Source organism: Monodon monoceros, unplaced genomic scaffold (assembly GCF_005190385.1).
Source record: "Monodon monoceros isolate NGI ecotype Baffin Bay Population unplaced genomic scaffold, NGI_Narwhal_1 Super_Scaffold_15, whole genome shotgun sequence".
Classification (NCBI taxonomy): Eukaryota; Metazoa; Chordata; class Mammalia; order Artiodactyla; family Monodontidae; genus Monodon; species Monodon monoceros.
The window spans coordinates 16,141,803-16,161,052 of record NW_021703771.1 but is presented as its reverse complement, the minus strand read 5'-3'; the positions used below and the strand labels follow the sequence as shown (position 1 = coordinate 16,161,052).

The following is a 19,250-nucleotide window of genomic DNA, read 5'->3' as shown; positions in this document are numbered from 1 at the left end:
GAAACCTAACATAAAAAATAGGTATTTATGTTCATTTTTAGCCTGATACAATACAAAGTAAATGCATAATTAATATTTGCAGATATAACAAAGTTAAGTATAAACACAAAAGGAATGTAGCCTTCTGGTTAAATATGTTGGGTTGAATAAGTGCAATTATCTTAACTACCTTTCCAAACCCTGCTGAGATTATAGTAAAGAAATAAAAAAGGCATATTGCACTAGAGCAGAGAGAACAGGAAAGGAGTAAATGGCAGTCAGGAGATGTTAACAGTTTTGGAAGTCGGAAAGTGGTTGCCAAGCAGTAATGACTTAGAAAAAACTAAAACAGAATTCTGGAAAGGCTTAAGAATTACGGGTACTAGGTTTATGAAGACCAGTGTAAGTGGTTGGATTTGGAAAAGAGCATTTTTTTTTTTTTTTTGAGAATTTTTCAAAGAGCATTGATGTATTCCTGAACCAAGTGATTGATTGCCCCTCCTCCATCTTAGCAGAAGACGAGAGGTTTGTCTTCTGGAGAGGGTGAACCAAGGGGAGTTCATCAGCCATTCTTCTAGATCCCTCTCTGTAGAGAACCCTACTCATTGAAGAGATATGACCCACAGTGACTGGCATTTGGGAGTCCTTCAATAAAATATCCCAGGTTCTACACAATCTCCCTGTTGACCATTTAATAAGTCCTGCTTAGAATTTCCAGTCGGCATTTTAGGCTAATTTATCAGGTGGTTATAGAATTACTTTCCTTCTGCTTGGTAAATGACCTGTTAAAATAAAATCTTCAGACGTTCAGGTCATTTACTACATACATGTGTGAGTGTATACATATGTATGAGTATAATTGTAGCTCACTGAAAAGCTGCTCTTGGTTCCAGAAATCTTTTTTAACCTCTTTTTCTAGAGTTTGGTGGTAGCCACTGGAATACTTAAGGTTTATAAATATCTGACTTGGATGTATGACATGTTATTACATTAAAAATTATAATAAAATGATTAACATTGACATAAATACATTATCCTTCACAAAATAATAGTATTCACAGCTGACCTGTGTTACTGTGGATGAATTATGTAATGAGATCTATAATTTTTAGGTGAAATAAGACTTGCAGTCCTTACAGATAATGTTATTTTCTCTTTCCTGATTAATAATAATTCAAGGAATTAAGCAGCCCCTGAAATACTTTAAAAATTATCACCAAATATTTCTAGTTCCAGATCACAGATTATAATAGCTTGTGTGTGAACATGTACAGTATTGTACAGTGTGTGTACATGTACCCATCTTGTTTCTAATTTTCACAGAAGTGCTAGGGTTAGAACAAGTGATAGTGATAGTATCACACTGAAGTTTGGTGGAATTAACTAACGTGCTCTGGGCCACTTAGATAAATGGGACTAGAACATATATATTCTTTTGTGTTTTCTGTTTGACCAAAATGCTGTATTCCATTGCTCAAAATGCATAGTTCTTCTCCTGTTTCATCTGTAACTTAATTTTTAAAAAAAAAATTTTTAATTTATTTATTTTTGGCTGCGTTGGGCCTTCGTTGTTGCATGCGGGCTTTCTCTAGTTGCAGTGAGTGGGGGCTACTCTTCGTTGCGGTGCTCGGGCTCCTCATTGCAGTGGCTTCTCTTGTTGCGGAGCATGGGCTCTAGGCACGCAGGCTCAGTAGTTGTGGTGCACGGGCTTAGTTGCTCTGTGGCATGTGGGATCTTCCTGGACCAGAGATCGAACCCGTGTCCCATGCATTGGCAGGCGGATTCTTAACCACTGTGCCACAAGGGAAGCCCTGTAACTTTAATTTCTTTTAAATGACTTTTATGTTTGCTTTTTTCCTAGGGAAAGTGTGTTCAAGAAGACAAAAACAAAAGCAAAAAAGAAGCCACGTAAGCGGTCAGATAGTTCTGGAGGTTATAACCTTTCAGATATTATTCAGAGTCCACCATCTACAGGTTAGTGGAAAATATTTTAGGGTATATTTTCTGATCTAATCTTTCTTGTCTCTGTTCCTTATCTAATTCATTTAACATGTATTAAATACTATTATATGCCATCTGCTGGGGCTACAGAAATAGAAAATAGTCCTTGTCTTAGGGAGGCCACAGAAAATGATAACGTATTGTGATAAGTACTCTGATTGACATTTGCTCTGTGATCACAGAAGGGGCACCCAAACTAGTCTGAGAAGATCGGGGCACATCTGTTAGAGTAAAGTGATACCTGAGCTGGATCTTGAAGAGTGAAGAGAATTTAGCCAAGAAAAGGAGGCAGATTGACGTGCTAAGAGAATGGGGCAGTGTGTTTCAAGCCTAGAGGCAGTAGAAAGACTGCACGTTTGTTGTGCATAGCTCGGCCATATCCGGTAGGTGCAGATAGGAGATAGGTTGGAGAGCGTCAGATTTTGGAGGGTGTTATATGCCAAACTAAGGAATTTGGACTTTAATCTGAAGGCTACAGGTAGCTGTTGATGGATTTTTTAAGGCAGGGTGTGACTGGATAAGGTTTATGTTTTTATAGAAAGACCACTCTGTCTAGTGGCATAGAGGGTTAGAGGTGGGCAAAACATGACAGAGATACTAGTAACACGTGCATTCAGTTCATATATATCAGTGCTTCAGGTGAGATGCCACGTGGGATTCCATTCATGCGTGTTAAGGAGGTTATAATCCAGTAGTAAAATACAACACATTTTATACCTAGGCATTATGTGAGCCTGTTTGAAAGTAAGGTTATATAGTTTTTCTAAAATTTTTTTTCCCAGTTTTTAATTTTGAAAATCTTTAAGTTACTAAAAAGGCGAAAGAAAAATACCATGAACATCTGTATACCCATTATCCAGATCTATTGTTCACCTCTTACCACATTTGCTTTTTCTTGCAGGCTTTGTCTTGCATGCTCTGTTCCCTCATCCTCCAAACATTCTACACACACACTTTTTTTTTTTAACCTGATCCACTTGGAACTAAGCTGTAGACATGACATTTTCCCCCCAAGGTTAATATGAATCTCCTAAGCATAAGGGAGATACAACCCTTATCCTATACAACCACAATACCATTATCACATTGAAAGACAGTTAACATTAATTCATATTATCTAGTGCTGTAGTCTATGCCCATATTTCCCTAATTGTCCAAACATGTTTTTATAGCCTTTTCTGTTTTAACATTAAGAAAAAAAAAATCTAATGTCGTATCAGGGTTGACATTGCCTTTGCTTATTAATGTCATTTTAGTCTCTTAAGTAGAACAGCACCGCCACACCTTTCTGTTTTGTTTTGTTTTCAGAAGTTGAGGCCAGTGGTATTGTAGACTATCCCACATTCTGGATTCATCTGATTAGATCCAGATTAAATGACCTACATTTTAACAGTTTCTTTAGATAAAAATTTGAAGTGTAACCAAAAAAGAATGGCAGTACAGCATGGCTTTCAGAAATAGGTGGTGTGTCTATAGCCATAAGACAAACTGGTGCAGTTTCTATCAGCAGTGTTTTCACAGTCAATCAGCCTTATACAGGCAACTTTGAAAAGTACAAATGAGGTATTCGACATGTTTGATAAATAGCGTGAAGAATAGTCGTTTTAGGTAACACACGAGATATTAAAAAAGAAAGCTGATATACCTAAATTGATTGATGAAGTACTGAAGATAGGTCTATAGGTCTTTCTCATTTGCTGCATCTCCTGATTCCTATTTTAGGACCTTTTTAAAGTTTAAATTCTGTGATTTTGCATCCTCTGTGTTATATGAATTACCCGTAGTACTTAGAAGGAGGCATAGGTGGATTGATGGCAGGATGAATAAATGGATAGACAGTCGTGGAGCTAGTGATTTTCCAAATACCTAAAAGATTTATGGAAAAAGCAGATATTTGGTTTGTTTTAAAGGATGTTATTGATAGCACATGTGTTAAGAGTCTTAGCATTTCAGAGCTGGAAGAGACCTTAATAATGAATTAATTTACACCCCTTCCTTTGAACTTGAGGAAACAAGCTCAGAAAACTTTGAAGTGGTTTCAGGTCATAGCAGCCAGAGGTAGAATTTATTTTCTTGATTCCTGTTCGGTATTCTTCCTGCTATACTACTCCTTCTGTGGCCAAAGCCAAAAATGATTGAAAGGTTAAATTTAACTGGGGGCCAAAGTAACCTATTCTGGGAGAAATTCTGAGTATGAAGCTAATTTCATTAAGGACAGTTGTATGAAGGCTTAACGTTTGTTTGTGTTGGTCCTTAAAGTTAGAAGTCATTCTGTGAAAATATTTTTTTATCAAAGATAATTGTTGGCCACTTTAATCGTCTTCTTTATTAGATTTGTTTCCAGTTGACTTTTGGGAGCATCCCAGTATTAAATATACTCTCTTATATAAAAATTTGCTACTCTTAAAAATATTTAAAACATTGTGGGGGAGAAAAGTTTGAATGTTCTTCCAAATTGTATTTTAGCAATAACAACAAAAAAGGCACATATCTTGTCAGAGTGATTTACTTTTTTTTTTTTTTATTTAATTAATTAATTTATTTTTGGCTGCGTTGGGTCTTCATTGCTGCGTGCAGGCTTTCTCTAGTTGCGGTGAGTGGGGGCTACTCTTCCTTGAAGTGCGCTGGCTTCTCACTGCGATGGCTTCTCTTGTTGCGGAGCACGGGTTCTAGGCACCTGGGCTTCAGTAGTTGTGGCTCGCGGTCTCTAGAGCGCAGGCTCACTAGTTGTGGCACACGGGCTTAGTTGCTCCGCGGCATGTGGGATCTCCCCAGACCAGGGATTGAACTCGTGTCCCCTGCATTGGCAGGCGGATTCTTAACCAGTGCACCACCAGGGAAGCCCAGGGTGATTTACTTTTAAAGAAAACAACACTTACTGAATTTATGAGATATGTTTTATAATGTATTTATTTTGCCACTTCATTTAGATTGTATTGCATTTTAAATATGTGGAAATAAACACATGAACCTAAGCAAAAGTTTTTTTTTTTTTTTTTTTTACTCTGTTTATACTTGAAATGACTGATTTGCTAATGAGCCAGGATACCAGATGTAGCAGGGAGACAGGTATTGAGCTTGGCTAAGAGAACAAATGGTATATACATTTCATAACAACTTATGCTTTAGGTGATAAGCTAATTGAAAATAGCTCTCAATTCACAGATATTTTGCGGAAGGGAAAACCCTCAAACAGGCCACAGTAGGCTTCAGGAAAGCCTCTGTTACCTGGCCAGTCTGCTGGCTTAGATGAGTGGCAGAAAGGTTATAATGCTTCTCCCACACAGACTGGGACTAATCCCCCTTTGCATAGGTGCAGAGACAGATGAGAAGGGGAAGGGGGAGGGGTCTAGAGTTTATTAATTTTGTCTTGCTGTCTTTATGGGGAAAAATGTTCTGAGTCACTTTTTAAATTAGATACCAAATAACTATCTTCCTCAGGTTTATTGCTTAATTGGTGTGTAATTAAAATGAATAAAACTGTTGTTTTAAAATTCTCCATTTCAGTTTTTCACTTCAACTGATTTCTTTCTTCAGTTAGCTTGAATTATAAGACTTTAGTACAGAGACTATAATTTAAATGTTACTAAATCTGGATAAATGGACGCTTTTAGCTCTCCTTGGTTCATTAAATGTAATACATATATGTTTATGTATATGTGTTTAAATATGAAAAAATTTTTACCTTTTAGGATTACTAAAGTCTGGTAAGACCAATTCTGTGGAATCCCTTCCAGAACTGTTGACATCAGACTCTGAAGGAAGCTATGCAGGAGTGGGTAGTCCTAGAGATTTACAGTCTCCTGATTTCACAACAGGATTTCATTCAGATAAGATTGAGGTTTGTCTTTATTTATTAATGCACTATTTTCTTCAAATTTTAATCTATAGACAGTTTAGTTTTTCATTATTTTTACTCTAACTTTAAAACACTCTTCTGGCTGGTTTATAAGAAAATACAATTAATGACATAATATATGTAGTGTTAGTTTTCTCAAGTTTGCCTAATATTTCTAGTTTTAAAGATTTTAATTGCAGTCTTGAGCCCTTTATGATGTTGTATTTCTAATCTTTCTGCAATAAAAGTAATGATGTAAAGTACAGCAATACTGTATAGGCATATTGAAATATATATTCATAGCTAAATTACTTGAAATATATTTTGTGAAATGTCAGTTAACACCAGCTAAAAATTGTCAAAGGAAAGTGATTTTGAAAGTAAGCCTAATAGCAAAATCTGTTTAGTGTCTTTCTGCCACGGTGTGAACTGGAGCAATGCAATCTGGAATGGAGTTCTTCTCCTAGTCTAGCATAATTGACACTAAGCTGCTGAATTCCTAGGCTGGTCAACTCTGGGGGAGGCCATGTTTCAGACATCTCTTAACATTTAATTCCATAATTGTTAATCTACAGGGAAGGAGAATGTCAAACTTACCAGATAGAGTAATTTTTTTCTAACCTCTATACATCCACAAAATATATTAGAACATCTAGAAATTTGTGAGACAATAGAAAATTTACCCTTTATTAAGAGTCTTCTAGGCCTCAAGGATTGATATGAAATAAATTTTTATCATAAAAATTTTTTTATGTAAGGTAGAAGTTTGGGGGAAATTCATATTACACTTAGCTTGGCCTGGAAGACAGTTGAGGTTTAAAAGAAGGTTGAAGGCATACTGTGAATTTTTGGCAATAGTAGAAGAATCTATCCTGGCAGTGGAAATACCATTTCAATAACTTCCTTGACCTATTGTAATAGCAATAGTTTTAGGGTCCCTTTTGAAGTGTCAGTATTATTTGGCTTTAATTTTATTCAGAGTCCTTTAATTATATTCAGAGTGAATTGTATGAAATTTATACCAGACTTTCATTTTGTTTCATTTTAAAGTCATGGATGTTAATTTTAAAGTTACTGCTTCGTATCTTATTTGAACAACTTATTAACATTTTTGTTTAATGCTCAGGTAAATAAGAACTTGATATGCAAACTTATGTCCCTAAAAATTATTCCCAAAGCTTTTAATAATTGGGTTATAGCCACTGATATGGTTTGAGAATTGATCAAGATACTAAACTGTAGAAGAACTGAATTGAAAATACTAGATAATTATTGTTGTAAGGTTTTACTCTTTAATATAGTTTAACCAGTATTTACTGAGTACCAACTATGTGTTAGCTACTGTGCTAGGGGTACCTGCTATTACTCACTTTTTAATTTTTTTTTTTTTTTTTTTTTTTTACCTCCAGGGGAAAATTAAATCCTATGTTAATGGTACACCTCCTACACATTTTAGGGAAGATTTAAAACCATGGGAAAAATCACCAGTACTTAAAATATCTGCTCCACAGCCCATTCCCAGTAACAGAATTGATACTACAAGCTCTTCCAGTTGGGTTTCTGGCTCTTTCAGGTAGGATTTTTATTTTGTTCTGTACTTGTTAGTCTGAGAAATATCATTTATTTTTGGTCAAGTGAAACTTTTTAATGAAGCACATTTAAAAAATTAATATAAATTTCTAATATACAGAAAATTACCTAAATGCATACAAACTAGCAGCTAAAGTGCATACAAATTACTAACCGGCTAAAATAGGCTTTTTTTTCCAGACAGAATTTAGTTGCCTTTGCAGTGTCATCAGGGAATACTTAGTAAAATACTCTATAACACACACACACACACACACACACACACACACACACACACACACACAGTGACTTGATATCAGCTTTTCTTTTTTAATGGATAGTGTATATTAGTAAAAACTCCCACTCAGGAAGACCATTTTGCCATTTGTAGGCTTACTTTATCTTTTTTTTTTGCACATTAAAGTGTATTTAAGATCTCACAGAGTGTGTTGTTACAGTTAATTTTCAGAGGCTATTCATTTAATGTTATGCTGTAATTTTAACTTCACCTATATTCTATCCATATTTTTTTTTACTTAGAAAAGCCAGTTTTTAAAACTGAAGGAATAAGTATAATTAACATACAGTATTCTTTCAAAGAGCTAATTGAGCTTATGCTTCATCTTTATTACCTAGTATGGTTTATAATAGGCTAAGACTGTTAATTGACTTACCAATTATTTTGAAATATGCTGTATTTTGCACAGTTGGAATAAAGATGACGATGTCCCGGTTTATGCTGCTTCATGGTCTAAAGATAGGAAAAAAGGTGTCTACTTTCTGAACTAAGTAAACATATTTGGGGGAGCACCTGGAAGCATCTTCTAATCACTAATGTTAGACTATTTTATTAAACATGTATCTCTTAACATTATGACTTCTGATGCATTTTATTATTATGTATGTATATATAAAAGTAGCTTTCATTCAAAATATCCTTTTTGAAGTTGGCCGCAGCTGACAAAATAGACCTAAATTATCCTCTCATTAATGATGTTATATATAATTTACAGTTTCAGTAATGTTTGGGTTGGACTTCATGGATAAATGAATGGGTTGTAAAGTAACTTTTATATGTCTTTTAGTCCTGTAAGCCCTCCTGTCATGGATCTCAGAACCATCATGCAAATAGAAGAAAGTAGACAAAGATGTGGAGCTACACCAAAGACAAATTTGGGGTTGGTTACAAAATCATAAAAAAAGGGAAAGACCATGTTGTATTGTAGTTCTGCCCTAAAGAACTGGAAAGACCTACTGGACCTTTCCTATTATTTTTCTGCATTTGATGTTAAAGTTAGTTGTAAGCTCTTTTCTAGGTAATTTAGTCTCCATAACATTATTTCTTAAACATATGCTGAAGACTGAGTTAGGTTGATAGTCTAGCTCTTGTGGAGTACAGTATTACATGCCGGAAATTTGCCTCTATAAAATGATCTATTTCTGTTACAAGTGTGATGCAAGTGTATTCGGAGGGCTCCCATGTAGCTATTACTTGATCCTTGATAGTATAAACTAATTATATATATTGCCTCTGTTGAAACTTGTGGTCATTTTGATCTAGTAATAGTAAAATCCCATCAAATAAACACAGAGCAATATAATTACCAGTAACCTTTGTTGAGCAGAAATTAATGTTAATTGGTTTAATTTATAGCAAAATTATTTCTTATGGAATTAAACTTTCTCAGAAGCGGTGAAACTGATTGGTTTAATTTAACAATTTCTAGAAAAATGATTTCCCATGGAGTTAAACTGTCTCAGAAGCAACGAAAAATGATTGCAATGACTACCAAAGATAATAATTCAGGAATGAATAGCATGGAAACAGCATTAAGTGCTCCTTCAAAAACCCCCAAACCAGCGAATGCATGGTATGCTCTTATTTTGTACATTAGCTTTTAAGGTACTTCTTGGCTTTCGGTGGGTTTTTTTTTTTTCCTTCCTGTCTTTTTAAATATTTCATTCCCCTCTTTGCTTTCAAGTTAAAAATTGGACCTTGGGAAATATTTTATTTTCTTGTTTGTTTTGAGACGTGCATCATGATTTTTGAATTTTTTTCGTATGTGTAGATAAAATTTCCTCTTGGTATTTTAATTAATGTTTATTGCTAAGGCAGTTTAAGGGAACATTCTTATTTTTTTATAAAAAATAATGTATATCATAGAGAAGTTTGATAAAAGCAGAGTTTTCTTTTAGCACCCTAATTTCTTTGTATATTCCCTGTATGCATCATGAATATCTTAAAATTTTTATAATCATAGCTTGTCATTGTCACTTTTAAGCAGGGCTGTTTACTTAACATTGTGTTATATAACTTTTCTCAATTAGAATTTACCCATAATGCAACATTAATAGGAATAATCTCCAAAGAGGTCAGATAGCAATTTTGACATATGAAAAATAGGTTGTACTTCTGCTCCCCTCCCATCCTCCCTTTTTTTTGGTAACGAACATCATAATAATTGGAAACCAATTTTAGAAGAAACATACATGGATAGTATGATGGGCAGGAAAGATCAGTAGAACCTTGTTGTTCTCACAAGCATTGAAGAGGGTATTAGAGACTACTCTTGGTTTGGGGGAATCCCTTCATTACTCTAATGCCACTTTTTTCTATTTGTAAGAGGGAATATTTTTCCCATTAAAATGTAAATCGTTTTGAAGAGAGTGGCAACTCATTTTATTTTGATTGCCACCAGTAGGACTAAATATCAGACCTACTAGTAAATCTAAAACATGATCACAGAAAAAGAAAACAAGAGGTGAGAACACCCAAGTGAAAAAGAAAAGAGAGTAAAACTTGACGGATTGGGTTTAGTAGAAATTTTTTTAAATTAATTTATTTATTTATCTTTGGCTGTTTTGGGTCTTCGTTTCTGTGCGAGGGCTTTCTCCAGTTGCAGCGAGCAGGGGCCACCCTTCATCGCGGTGCACGGGCCTCTCACTGTTGCGGCCTCTCCCGTTGCGGAGCACAGGCTCCAGACGCGCAGGCTCATTAGTTGTGGCTCACGGGCTTAGTTGCTCCACAGCATGTGGGATCTTCCTGGACCAGGGCTCGAACCCGTGTCCCCTGCATTGGCAGGCAGATTCTTAACCACCGCGCCACCAGGGAAGCCCAAGTAGAATGTTTTAATTCATTGGTATTTGTTGTGCGCCTTCTACATGCAAGGCACTGTTCTAGTTTCTGATGATAAGGCAATATATACAAAACTGATTTAATCACTGCCTCTGTAGGGTTTATGGAGTAGCTGTTATAATATATATTTTTTTAATATAAATCTATTTTATTTATTTATTTTAAAAAAATTTTTGGCTGTGTTGGGTCCTCATCGCTGCGCCCGGGCTTTCTCTAGTTGGGTGAGCAGGGGTTACTCTTTGTTGCGGTGTGTGGACTTCTCATTGCGGTGGCTTCTCTTGTTGCGGAGCTTGGGCTCTAGGTGCACGGGCTTCAGTAGTTGTGGCATGCGGGCTCAGTAGTTGTGCCTCTTGGGCTCTAGAGCGCAGGCTCAGTAGTTGTGGTGCACGGGCTTAGTTGTTCTGCGGCATGTGGGATCCTCCCGGACCAGGGCTCGAACCCATGTCCCCTGCCTTGGCAGGCAGATTCTTAACCACTGTGCCACCAGGGAAGTCCCCTGTTAAAATACTGAGTTATGTTTTCCCTAAACAAAAGTATGGAAAAGACAAAAAAAAAAAAGTTCTCTGACTAGCTCTCAAGATACTAAATATATCGCAATTTGAGAGAATTAGCTAAGCACATGAGGAAGCTTTGGGCTTATTAGTAAATACAGTTTTAGCCCTGCCATCAACCAGTTTCCTTATTTAAAAACAAAAAGTAAATGAACAAAAGAAGGAACAAAACAATGATTACTCAAGTTAGGAAATCCAACTACTGGACAAATACCCTTGGTTTAGCATCTATTTCAAACATAGGAGTTTTTTCCAGCCCCAATAAAATAATTTTTTAAATCAAAACACATAGTTTAAAAAATTTAATAGTATGGTAATACTTCAAGGCTTCTTATCATGAAAGATAGCAGTTGCCTGCCCTGCCCCAAACTTTCTTTTTTATGACTGGTTAATTAAGATTCACAACAGAGTCATATTGTGAGGATGATTTTATTACACTATTTTTTCCCTAGAATAACTAATTCTGTCAGTTTTCCTGTACTACCTATGTACTCATCACTAATTTTCCCCCCAAAACATACCTCTCTCTCTCCATTATGATGAAACATACCAGGTAATTTGTTACCTTTGTTTTTTATTGAAGGCATCTTTTTTTTTTTTTTTTTTTTTTTTGCGGCACGCGGGCCTCTCACTGTTGTGGCCTCTCCCGTTGCGGAGCACAGGCTCCGGACGCGCAGGCTCAGCGGCCATGGCTCATGGGCCCAGCCGCTCCGCGGCATGTGGGATCCTCCCGGATCGGGGCACGAACCCGGTGTCCCCTGCATCGGCAGGTGGACTCTCAACCACTGCGCCTCCAGGGAAGCCCTGGAGGCATCTTCATTAGAACTCTTGAGTTCTCTGGTCTGAACTAGGCCTTTTCCAGGCCTGCTTATAGTATCTGTTATCTTGAGACTTCTCTTAACTGTCATCCTGGGAATTTCTTTTTCTTCCCTCCAGTGTTTGATCCCCAGTTTCCTAAATCCTGTTTTTCTATTTCTTGGTTTACTCTGTTTTGATGTAGCACAATCTACATCAAAACCAGCGGTTTTCTGATAAAAGATGTATAGGACATACATTTTTGGAGCTCTTATATCTTTGAAAATGGTTCTATTCTCACCATTCTTGACTGATAGATTGGAACAGAATTCTGAGTTGGAAATCATTTGTAGAGTTCCTTTTTCTTATTGCTGTTGTGAAGTCTAATGCCATTCCAATTCCTTACTCTTGCTATGTTTACCAGTTTCCTCCCTCTCCCGCTCCTCCCTTTTTGTTTTCTTTTTTTTTTTTTAATTAATTTGGCTGCATTGTGTCTTAGTTGCAGCATGCAGGCTCCTCCTTGAGGTGCGTGGGCTCTCTAGCTGTGGCACAGGCTCCAGAGCACGTGGGCTCAGTTGCCCCGGGGCATGTGGAAATCTTAGTTACCCAACCAGGGATCCAACCCGCGTCCCCTGCATTGGAAGGAGGACTCTTAAACCACTGGACCACCAAGGAAGTCGTGCCCCCCCCCCCCCCCCGCTTCCCTTTTTCTTTATCTCTACCATTCTAAAATTTCAGAGTGATGTGCCTTGACGTGGGTTCTCTGTTTATAGATTATGCTGGGTACTTGATGGGCTCTTTTAATTGGGAAAAGCATGTCTTTAAGTTCTAGGAACATCTTGTACTCTATTTGATACTTTCTTCTGTACTGTTTTCTCTAGAAATCACATTAGTTAGATATGGCTCTTCCTGGATTTCCCTAATTTTCTTACTTTTGCTCTTCTAATGTTCATATAATTATTTTCCTATTCTAAATACTTTCTGGAACATTTCCCAGACTTTATCTTACAACCCTTCTACTGAATGTTTTAATTTATTAAAATGTTTAATTGCCAAGAGCTTTCTTATTTGCCGATAGTGCCCTTTTATTAGTATCCTGTTCAATATTCAACTGTTAAAGATACCTGTACTCTATAAACTTTTTCACTTTTCACTCTTTAATATATATCCAACAGAAATATATGTACGTGTGCACCAGGCAACATGTATCAGAATGTTTGTATCATGCTTATTTGTAAAAGCCAAAAACTGTAAACCTGAATGTCTATAGCAGTAAATGGATAAATTATAGTTTATTAGTAGAGTACTACACAATGATGAAAATGAATTATGACTAAATATAACTGTGTGAATGAATCTCATCAATGTAATATTGAGCAAAAGAAGCCAATCAGAAAAAAAAACCTATATGATTCCATTTATAAAAGTTAAAAAATAGTCATTGATTTACATTGATGTGTATTCACTCTTTTTTCATGTATGTTTTAGTTACGTTTTGTTTTATTTGGTAGATTGTTTAAGTTCTGGTTGGAATCTGTGTGCCTGTGTGGGACAGGTTGACTGATGGGCGTGACTGTAGGGTGACCCAGCGGTACCCTTAGAGGACCCCCGCACCATTGTCTCCTTGTTTTTTCTCCTTGGTCTGTCAGTTTCTCTAAGGAGAAGCCTTTTAATTTTTATATTTGGTTGCCAGCCTTCTGGAAGCTGATCAGGGTGAGGCAGTTAGGCCTGGGACTGAGGTTCTCACAATTTAGATTCTCACATATCTCATCATTTAGTATATAGATGTTAAACACAGCAGTTTAGTCCTACCTGCCTCTATATACTGGTGATTTTCAGTCAAATCCTTCTCCTACCAAGGTAAAAGGAAGTACAGTCATCTGATCACATGGAGATAGGGAGGGCATCTGGCATTCTCTGCCACTCCGCAAGTAAACCTTGAGCCAGTATTCCTGTTTTCATCTGCATGACTACTTCAGGATTTGATACTTAAGATGTCTCCAACGTAGAAGACTTTGCAGGGTTCCGAGCTTCACACTCTACCCCCACTCCACCTGATGACAGGTTTTCTTTATTTCTACTACATGAAGGTTCATTCTGGCCCTGTTCTACATGAAGGTTCATTCTGGCCCTGTTCTGTCCTCCAATAGTGTATTATTACTTTTAGTCTGCCATTGTCTTAATGCCTTATTCTTTTGCCTGTGTGGGTTTATGCCTTTCTGATTATTCTCTTGTTCACTTAACATGGGATTTTACAGGAAAGGATTAGAGTAATCATTTATCTGAAACTTCAGACTTTGATTTTTCAGGTTTAGGAAAAAATTTTCCCTAGTCATTATTAGCAATATGAACTCAGACTCCTACATTGAAGAGACTGTCTAAATTTCAAAATAAATATATTATGGCATATTAAGGAGAATTCTAGGCAAGTGGGAGGAAGAATGCCATAAAGTTTGGCCAAAACTATAATCAGGGTATTTTTCTTTGAAAAGTAATTTGGTAACTGAATTATAAGTGATGTTTATTGTTTATTATATATTTAGTTGATGAAAATGCGACTGGAAAATCTAAATACAAACAAATGAATAATGGATCTTATGTATTTTATGGAACCAAAGAAATTTATCTAACTGACCAAATTATAGGTAATTTATTCTGAATTTTTATGAAAGTGAGAGATATCTGAATTGTCATAAAATCATTCATTTATACCCTTTTTATGACTTTATGAGACCAAATTTTTGGTATCTGAAGGATCTTTTAAAGTTCATTTCTGCCAAATTCTTCTGAATTTGCTTAAGTTATTAAATAAATAGTGGGCTGAGTTAACTTAGTAGAATATATGTATGTAAGATATATATGTCAATAAATGTACATAATTATACATATATAAGTATATATGTATATAATATATGCATATAAATTAATGACAGGGATCAGAAAACATTTGTTAGATTTATTTATTTGGCTGTGCCAGGTCTTAGTTGTGGCTCGCGGGCTGCTTAGTTGTGGCATGCGAACTCTTAGTTGTGGCGTGCATGCATGTGGGATCCCTGAACAAGGATTGAACCCGGGCTCCCTGCATTGGGAGCATGGAGTCTTAACCACTGCACCACCAGGGAAGTCCCTTGCTATAACTTTTAAGAACATATTTATGTAAAATGGTTGATGTTTGGTATTCTTGAATTATGATGTATATTTAGTATAAATGGAAATAGTCATTTTTAGGTTGTTGAATTTTCTTTCTTGAATTCTTAGAAGGCTGCAGGGTTAGTATATCACTTCATTTTTAATCAGTACGCATAGGTTGTAAATACGTGTGGTATATGCTTAAAGAAATAAAATAGTAATAGATTTGTTTTCCTGAGAATATCTCTTGTAAATATTGGTTTATAGAAAGTTGGTAGAATTTAAACTTTGCCCAGCTTTGAAAAAAGTAGAAAATTAATCTGAAATTAGCATTTTAATCTGATTTACAGATTGTATTTATGGAATATATTCATTACTGTAGTGACTTATCTTTTTTTAAATACTTCTCAAAGGGACATCTTCATCATCCTGATGAATCATCTAATGCGATTTTATTTATTTATTTATTAGAAGGTGTTTTTATATTGTGTTTATCTTAATAATGAGGTTAATGTGCCGTTCATTAGCAAATCACACACTAGCCCTCTAAGTCTGCTCCTGGTCATGGTAAGGAATTTTACTTAGTTTGTTCACACAGTAACTGGTTTTTGCATTACAATGAAGTTCTAACCAGTTGACTTTTAAATCTAATGTGAAAACGCCAAGTGTACATGGGAGTTGGTCACTTCTCATTATCCTTTATTTTACTTGGAGAAATAATACATTTCTCACCAGTCACCTTGAGTGGAAGAATGCACAATCTTTGTGGCCTGGCTTGATGTATGAATGTAAATTCTCCAAATTCCATTTAGAGCTAACTTGTAAATTATAAACTAATTTCAATTATTTAACTTTTTAGAGCTAGAAATTTTATTCATTAAAGCAAAAGTTTCACGGCTGCTTTAGTTGAGGAACAAAATCTTGATTAATTTTTTATGTGGCTACAGATGCTTCTTCATTAAGTTTCTCTGGCTGCTAAAATGGAAAAGAGCCAGAACCTTTGAGTTAGGAAAGTAAAATCGTTGGAAATCAGACACCGTTTCAAAGTATGGCATGATCAGTGGAAAGAATAACAGAACTTATTTAAAGAAGTCTGCATAAGACATTTTGTAGGTAACCACTATGCATGGTTAATGAACATGTGAGTTTAAGATATCTTGTAAGCATTGTTACCTATATTTATTCTTAAGGAGATGTTATCCTAAGTAGCCATTAAAGAAATAAAATTTTTTAGTGTGTATATTATTTACTACATCTAGAAGTTCCCAAATTACCACGAAGATGAATCTGACACCGTGTCACAGATCATTGTGAAGCTTCTGTATTTAGAGACATGAATTACTTACAAAAGACATTCAGCGGATTTTTTTGGCAGAGTATTCGCCAGCAGTGTTCCCTAATGACTAATGAGACACTGTACTTTCCACCATAGATACGTTGTTTGCCAGTAGAAACCTTCAGGTATGTGTGTTTTCGGCAGGAGCAGAAAGGAGTTGGTAAGGAAACGGAGAGTGTGGTTCTTTTTCAGTGTTTTTCAGTGTGGTTCTTTTTCAGTGTTCTGCATATGTATGTGCTTTGGAGAAAATTTTGTGGTAAAGTCAGGTAAGCTCCTTTTGAAGAAATATCTTTTATGTGAATATTTTAGTAGGTCATGTTTCTGATAAATCTGTAAAGAAAATTTCCTTTCTATGATTTAAGATTTTACATAGGGTAAATGATTTTAAAATGTGGACACAGTAGTAGAGTATAGTGATCTTAATATAGTGATCTTATAGTGATCTCCTGGGTTCTGGAGTGAGCCTTGCCTGACCTTGACATTGTGAATCTGTTAACCTGGTAGCAGTGTGAATTCAGATAAGTTATTAGAAGGCCTTGCTAATTTTTTATGGGGAACCCCAAATAGTTTATGAATTTAACCTGGGTTTGGATTTTATGGTTTCTTCAAAGTATGAATTTAACTTTTTGGGGAATTAACTGGTTAGCATTGTGTTCACTTTGTTTTCTGAGTAAACAGAAGAAATTAATATTAGAATAGGAAATGCTTATGTTGCTATTCATAATTTTGACTTGTTAAGGATTTCTGAAAATGATGCTAAGGTTACAGTGTAGTTCTAGTATACAAAATCATAGCTAAAGGTTACATTTCTGAATCAGTTTTTCTAAGTTAGACTTTAGGAAGGAAAGACATTATGCCTATGAACTGACTATATTTCTTCATGTCAGAATTTCTGTGTTCTCATTGTCTTTTTTCTCTTAAAATAAGTTAGTTTTGTTAAATGCTGTGAAAATTGTGGATAGTAACAGACTTAACATAGCATTTTTATGTATCAGGTACTGTTTAAGTATTTTACCATAGGTTAACATTTGATCCTCACAACAACCATTATAAGGAAGGAGATGGTATCAGTATCTCCATGTTACTGATGAGGAAACTGAAGCTCAAGCTCAGAGGTTAGTATCTCCCCAAGGTCAAAGCTGGTATGTGACAGAGCCAAGATTTGAACCTACAACAGTAGCAGCCGCAGAGCCTGTGTGCCTGACGCTGACTAGTACCCTGCAAATCCTTTTGGATTGCAGTAAAACATTGTTGAATAAAAAGATTCTAATACCATAGCAATCTGAGCATGAAATCTTTGGAAGCTAAAGGTGTGATTTTTAATTTGTATACAGTTTTTTGGTAGATATTCTAAAGTGCATTCCACTCAACTAATTCTCAAAGTACTACACCTATACTGGGTGTGATTAGTTTTGTGTATTTTTGATTATTTAGATCAACTTAATTCCTCTATGTTCTCCATGTAAAATTAGATTTAAATTTTAAATTACTTTTTATTGAAACATAATGTATACACTTCAGAGTGCAGTTATCATAAGTGTGTAGGTTGTTGTATTTTCACAAACTGAACACGTCTTGTGCAGCCAGCACTCAAATCAAGAAGTAACACTACCAGCAAGTCCCCTCCCCCAGTCCACTATCCTGACTTCTACTTCCATAGAGTAATCTCTCCCTTTTTAATACACACACACACACACACACACAGAGAATCATTATTGTTTCTAGCTTCTTTTGCTCAACATTATATTTATGAAATTCATATTTTGATGAGTACTAATATTCCATTGTGTATATACCTCAATTTATTTTACTCATTGAGTTCTTGCTGGCATTTTAGTAGCTTTGTTGTTTTACTGTTTATTCTAGTTCACGTCTTTGTTGAACATATTTGCATTTTTGTTGCATATATAACTAGGAATAAAATTACCGGGTTGTAGGATATGCATATATTCATTTCTAGTAGATACCACTAAACACTCTCACTAGTGGTATGTGAGTTGACCTTTTTCCACTTCCTTTCCATAAAAAATTGTTTTATTCAGAAGGAGTGCAGTAGATTTCATTGTGTATTCTGTTTTTTTGAAATAACTTTACCGAGGTATAATTTACATAAAGTAAAATGCAGTAATTTCAAGTGTATAGTGGGAGTTTTGACAAATGTATCACCTGTGTAATCACCACTCCAATTAAGAAAAATATTTCCACCATCCCACTGTCTTTTCTCAACCAACCCTCACCCTCTACCCATGCCCCTGGCTACCATTGATGAAATTTCTATCACTATAGCTTAGTTTTTGCCTGTTCTGGAACTTCTTATAAATGGCATCTAAGGAACTTCTTATAAATGGCATCTAAGTACAGTATGCTCTCTTTCGTGTCTGGCTTCCTTCATTCAACATAAAGGAGCTTCATCCATGTTGTTCCATGTATCAGTAAATTTCTTCCTTTCTTATTGTTGAGAAATACTGAGTTTATTTTTATGAAAAAAGTTATTTATGTACAAATCTTACATTATTTCTCTTGAGTAAATGCTTAGGATTGGAGTTGCTGGTTTGTATGTTAAGTGAATGTTTGACTTCCTAGGAAAAGTACCAAACAGTTTTCCAAAATGGTCATGCCGTTGGACATTCCTACTAGTAGCATGTAAGAGTTCCCATTATTCCACATCCTTTCCAACACTTTGTATATTTAATCTTTTTAATTTTAGGTCTTCTAGTAGGTGTGGTTTATTTTGTATTTCTCAGGGGCTTATTGGCTGTTTTCATATCTCTGAAATGTCTTTTCAGATCTTTTGCCTTTTATTGGGCTATTTTGTTAATCTAGAATTCTGAGAGTCTATATTCTGAAAATAAGGATGTTTTTGGGTATGTTTTGTGGATATTATCTCCCAGTCTGTGTTTTGGTTTTTCATTTCTT

At 35.5% G+C, this 19,250-nt stretch overlaps 1 protein-coding gene across 6 annotated transcripts in view; it reads left to right on the top strand.

Moving 5' to 3' along the window:
• The window catches only part of IBTK (inhibitor of Bruton tyrosine kinase), a 92,493-nt gene that overhangs the window by 56,730 nt on the left and 16,513 nt on the right, over positions 1–19,250 (top strand). For all 6 annotated transcript variants that reach the window (XR_003793700.1, XR_003793698.1, XR_003793699.1 and 3 more), the window contains exons 21-25: positions 1,841–1,953; positions 5,673–5,821; positions 7,228–7,391; positions 8,473–8,565; positions 9,115–9,258. Coding sequence is in view for 3 of the 6 variants with exons in the window: in XM_029223760.1 (XP_029079593.1) it covers positions 1,841–1,953; positions 5,673–5,821; positions 7,228–7,391; positions 8,473–8,565; positions 9,115–9,258 (663 nt within the window). In the remaining 3 variants the exon portion in view is untranslated. The remainder of the gene's footprint in view (positions 1–1,840; positions 1,954–5,672; positions 5,822–7,227; positions 7,392–8,472; positions 8,566–9,114; positions 9,259–19,250) is intronic.